Source organism: Sinocyclocheilus rhinocerous, unplaced genomic scaffold (assembly GCF_001515625.1).
Source record: "Sinocyclocheilus rhinocerous isolate Xijiao unplaced genomic scaffold, SAMN03320098_v1.1 scaffold9476, whole genome shotgun sequence".
NCBI lineage: Eukaryota > Metazoa > Chordata > Actinopteri > Cypriniformes > Cyprinidae > Sinocyclocheilus > Sinocyclocheilus rhinocerous.
This window is the reverse complement of record NW_015640596.1, coordinates 7437-13202: the sequence shown is the minus strand read 5'-3', so window position 1 is coordinate 13202 and position 5766 is coordinate 7437. Positions and strand designations below refer to the sequence as shown.

Below are 5766 nucleotides of genomic sequence, written 5' to 3'. Positions count from 1 at the left end.
CCAAACAAAGTAGTTTCGCTTTCACAACGAAGCACACAGCGCCTTCACGACATGGCGGCAGCAATAATACTACAGTGAGAATAAAAGTTATGCCTTCTTTCTTTGCGTGAACATTTGGGCGGCGTTATGCAAATCTTCCCACATCGTTACGTAGACGTGGGAGCGTGTTAGAATGAGCCGTTTTAGGTAGGCGTGGTTGACTCTTAACTTTTATAAAGAATATCTCTTTGGATTTGAGACTTTAGTCTTTGCAACTTTACAGACCTTCTTTATGCTCTGAGCTTGTTAACACTCCACAGAGAAAGGAAAAATGTAAATGGCATCATATAACCCCTTTAAAAAAAAAAAAAACTAACACTAGCTTCTCTATTCTTTTTGTATTCTATCTATTTATTTTCTTTTTATTTATTATACAATTAGCAAAAGCAAAAAGGGCTCTAACACTAGCTTGCTCTATTCCTTTTCTATTCTATCTGTTTTTCTTTTTCTTTTTATATAATTAAAAAAACCTTGCTACGTGTACTACGTTAAGCTAACTGAGACTTGTTATATCACTTGCGTATCATTGCTCTTTTGTTGTTTTTGATTGCTTCCATTGTCCTCATTTGTTAGTCGCTTTGGATAAAAGCGACTGCTAAATGACTAAATGTAAATGTAAATATTTTTGTGGAAACCATGACATTTTTTCAGAAATCTTTAATGAATAGAAAAAAAAACAGCAATTTTTTAAATGGAATGTTTTGTAACATTATAAATGTTTACTGTCAGTTTTAATGCATTTTATGGATTCTTGCTGAATAGAATGATATTCTCCAAAAACAAAATTGCACTGACCTCAAATGTATGGTAGTGTATACACCAAGTTCCATTGAAATCAGTTGTGAAGTTGAGTCTCCAATGATATTTGTATGATGCATGAGTTGATACCCATGTAAATGTCTAAACCAGTCACTTATGAGGTTTCATTTAAGTTAGGATGCTCCCTGTGTAGGCAGGAAACAGTAAGACAGCTCATATGTTTGACTAATTGTTATTGGTCCGGGCGTGTCTCTCTCCAGGGGTCTTCTGGCCAGGTCTACACTTCAGGCCCAGGCTGCCTCTCCCATCTTCACCCATGTGTACGCTGCTGTGGTGGCCATCATCAACTCCAAGTTTCCTCAGATCGGAGAACTTATTCTCAAGAGACTTATCCTCAATTTCCGGAAAGGTTACAGGAGGAATGATAAAGTAAGTCTTTAGGAAGCTGGGTACTAAATGGAGCACCAATTTAAATGGCATTCTCATTTTTATTTCTATCTTTTCAGCAACAATGTCTTACAGCATCCAAGTTCGTGGCTCATCTCATCAACCAGAATGTGGTATGTCTTTCTGGTCCTTTTAACAGATTTTTGTCTATAAACCACAGTTTATTGTGTAGTGCGTAATTGCATTTCTTTGTCTCAAGGCTCATGAAGTCCTGTGTCTAGAGATGTTAACTCTGCTGTTGGAAAGACCCACTGATGACAGTGTGGAAGTCGCCATCAGCTTTCTAAAAGAGTGTGGTCTCAAACTGACAGAGGTCTCACCCCGAGGCATCAATGGTACATTACTTGCTATTTCATTTATTTATTTATTTTTTGGCTATTATTGAATGGATGATTTTATCTTGTGTTATGTCTACATTGTCATATTTTTCAGCTATCTTTGAACGTCTGAGGAACATCTTGCATGAATCAGAGATAGATAAGCGTGTACAGTACATGATTGAGGTGATGTTTGCCATCAGGAAGGATGGGTTTAAGGACCACCCTATTATCCCAGATGGGCTTGACCTAGTGGAGGAAGAGGACCAGTTCACACACATGCTTCCTCTGGAGGACGATTACAACACAGAGGACATCTTAAGTAAGATCAGCTGCACTTATACATGCCATTTCAGTGTTTTTAAACCTTTTACCTTTCTCCATATAAGGAATTGTCATGGGCAGATGACTGATTTTAGATTTCAGTAAAAATTGATTGGAGATCTCCGTAGGTACAGATCTGAGAATTTAATAAACCACTTATATATATTTTTTAAAGATTTTATGTAGTCTTATTTGCCAAATTTTATCTTTTTTTCTTTTCGATTTGATATTTCAATAAAGCACTTGAGTGAAAGTTCTATGATCTGTAAATGTGACGTGTTTAGTAACCACTGATTTGAGATTCCAGTAAACTACTGATTTAGGATTTCATTGAACTACAGATTTAAGATGTCAGGAATATAAATTCAGTTACTACCATTCAAAAGTTTGGTCTAAGATTTTTTCATTATTTTGAAATGCGTCTCTTGCACCAAGGCTGCATTTATAATATAATAATAATAATACATTTTATTTGTAATGTGCCTTTCTCAACCTCAAAGCCCTTTTTTATCAGAAATAAAGTAAAAAAGAGTTATATTGTAAATAGTGCTTTGTATTTTAATGTATAAAATGTAATTTACTCTTGTCATGACAGCTGACTTTTCAGCAACTCAGAAATATTTCTTCATATTAATATTTAAAAGAGTTGTGCTGTTAATATTTTTGTGGAGACCGTGATACATTCTTTCAGGATTCTTTAATGACTAGAAAGGTCAAAAGAACAGCATTTACTTGAAATAGATTTTTTTGGATGTCTTTACTGTCACTTTTGAGCAATTTAATGTATCCCTTTTGAACCAAAAATATTATTTTCTTTCAAAGAAAATCCTACCGACCACAAACTTTCAAATGGTAATGTAGTTTTAATTCGTAAATGTATCAGTCATGATGAAACATGTTTTAAGTTTCTAATTTCCACTGTTTTGTTTAAAACTGTTCCTGTTTTCATCATTGTTGCTGAAGGTGTTGAGTGAGTACGATTCAGTATCTCTCTCACCTAACCTGCCAGGCCTCAATTTCTCATGTTTAGCAGCTAATTACCTTGATATGATCATAATGGATGGCTTCCTTCTCTCTAAATCCACCCAAGAGGGAACGCATGCTCTCAAACCAGAGGCTGCAGTCCTTGCTCTGTCTGTGTGTAATTGAGGGTTTTGCTCTCTCGGTTCTCATATTTAGCCACTGTCTTTGCTGATGTTTAGGGATAAGCATCTTTTCTGAGGCTTCTAAGACAAAGTGCGCTAATTGAAAATCCATACACGTGGCCCTTTGGGAAGCATGAACAGCCATTATCACATTAAGCTCTATGCATTATGGCTAATACACAGCAAATTCTTCTTTATGGGTAATTGCCTCTGATTACATCTCGTTGGCACTGACTTAATTGCTGCGAAACGTGTAATTGCAAATGAATGTCTGCTTTACATCAACAATATTCCTTTTGCAGATGTCTTCAAGTTGGATCCCAACTTCCTGGAGAACGAGGAGAAGTACAAAGCAATTAAACGGGGTGAGTTAATGACTCTTTTGCTGTACGCATTCTGCGTTCTTCTCATTACTGCCTAATAAAAAAAGGTCTCTGCTAGCACATTTGAATTTTAATTGTGTACTAATTGTACAATGGACTGGAGACAGCCATATGGTACAGGAAGCTGAAATTGTGGCCCTTGATTGCAACAATTGGAGATGCTTGTCCTCTGATGCGAAGATGATTACTCCATTTACGGCTTGAGAAGCAAAGCTAATGCAGTTGTTCAGCAGTGGAGAAAGTGACAGAACATAGTTGTGACCTACGATGCCAACGGGAGACCTGGGCAAAGACAAGAGTGTGTTTGTGTGTTACGCTTGTCACTTTTTCCTAAAGTAAAATCCAAATGAGTCCCAAGTAGGATGAAAGTTTAATCGATAGAGACTTTTACAGTTCTTTACAGTAATGCAACTCATTTGCCCCTCCGTTTTTGCAGGCTTTCAAAAATTTTTTATTATAAACATGTATTGTTTTCGTACCTCAGAAATTCTGGACGAAGGAAGCAGTGATTCTGGCGACGACGCTGGTGGCAGTGGAGATGATGAAGATGATGATGATGAGAAAGATGAAGAAGAGGCAGCTGGAGAAGGTAGTTATTTAAAACATTTATCATATGTCGCATGTTCTGCCATATAGTTAGAGAAAAATGGGCAAAATTGTATTAATATTCAGTGTTAGGATGTGGCTTGGTGGCGCTATCCTCTATCATTTATGAGCCTTGTTCTTATTCTGAGGGTGTACTCGCACTAGGCACAGTTGCCTTGAACCGAGCGTGATTATCGCTGATTTTGCTCTATTTCGTCGTCGAAAATAGTTTGAAACAAAGTAACAGCTGAGCCGCTGCGCATCTCTATTCAAACACAGCGGTGTTTCATTTATGAATGAACGTGTGTTTTTAAATGAATCTAGTGAGTCAGTGATTCATGATTACCCATTCATAAAGACAGTCACTTGCTTCGTTCCTGAATGAATCAGCCGTTCAAACAAATCAATTGAATTAATGATTCAGTGATAAAATCAGTGACTTGCTGCCACCTGCTGGCAGTTTTAGTTTCATTTTTAAAGTATAGCCTCGTTAAATGTCTGAAAATACACCTACAAGCCACTTTTGTGTTCTTCTGTGCCACCTCTGTACAAATTAATTTAGTTAATACAGAGTTAATTTGATTGGTAACTTATTCTTCTTATTCTTATTCTGTCGTTTTAATTAGAATTTTTAAAAAGCTTATAAAATATATATATTTTTTTTATTTGACAAAAGATGACACTTTTAATAAAGTAAAAAAAATGCCATTACAAAGGTAAAAACAAATTTCCACTGTAAATCGCTTTAAGGAGTCAAATATCACCTCGTAATGGGAAGGCTAATTTTTTTTATCAAATTTTGGATTATTGATTAGAAGGTGCTCCTAAATTTTTGACTGTGCTCCTAACTTTTTTAAATTAGGAGCACAAGTGCTCCTAAAAAGAAAAGTAAGCGTAGAGCCCTGCTAATAAATTTATCATTTATGCCATGCAGCCATTTTCACTTGCATGTATCAGATGATCATTACGGAGGCAGTTAATGAAAGAATTTGACGTTATGACGTTAACAAAATTATTTGAAGCTTTACTCACAAACTACAATTCCTGTTCATCAATAAGGTGAGAACTAGACCATTATAAACCTAAATATACTTGATTTACTTTAATTGAAAAGTGTACTGTAGTAGTAGTAATAGAAGATGTTTGCGGTCGTAATGATGACAGTAGCACACACAAAATAGTAGCTATTCTGTGCTTCGGCGCGGTTAGCGATCACACTACATGTGTACCGTGCCCGAGCCTAACTGAATCATGCTCTGGCCCACCTTAGGGGTGGGCAATATAGCCTCAAAATTATATCACGATATTTCAAGAATGTTTGCAATAATGATATTTATGACGATATAGAAAAGAAATAGGGAACAACGTTTTATTGGTGATTGCAGCTGGCAGGCAGCAGCATTTATTAGTGCAAACACAATGAAGGGCATTTTCCATCCTTTTCCAATGAGCTACTGTCATTGATGACTAGGGATGGGCGATATGGGCTTTAAAATATATCACGATATTTCTGGTATTTATTACGATAACGATATCAATGACGATAATTCAGGGAATCCTGTTTCTTTTAAGAAAAGTATTATCTTTCCTATTTTTACCCAAAATAGGGTGAGCATTAACCTCCTGAGACCCTGCATCCTCATATGAGGACATTATATTTTAGTGAATTTCTCTGAGACTATACATGCCACAGTTTTAAGTCTGGATGTCCTGTACAGAGCACATTCAGGGCTTTTCAGAGATACTAAATGTTTGGATGTTTCACCA

At 36.2% G+C, this 5766-nt stretch overlaps 1 protein-coding gene across 1 annotated transcript; it reads left to right on the top strand.

Moving 5' to 3' along the window:
• Nucleotides 1-1032: 1032 nt before the first annotated feature.
• LOC107753382 (pre-mRNA-splicing factor CWC22 homolog) lies at nucleotides 1033-4050 on the top strand (the record flags this gene model as incomplete). Its single annotated transcript, XM_016569518.1, has 6 exons — nucleotides 1033-1227; nucleotides 1305-1358; nucleotides 1445-1580; nucleotides 1678-1884; nucleotides 3334-3396; nucleotides 3899-4050. Coding segments are annotated over 6 exons (807 nt in total), but the record flags the coding sequence as incomplete, so codon positions are not given.
• Between the last annotated feature and the right edge of the window lie 1716 nt (nucleotides 4051-5766).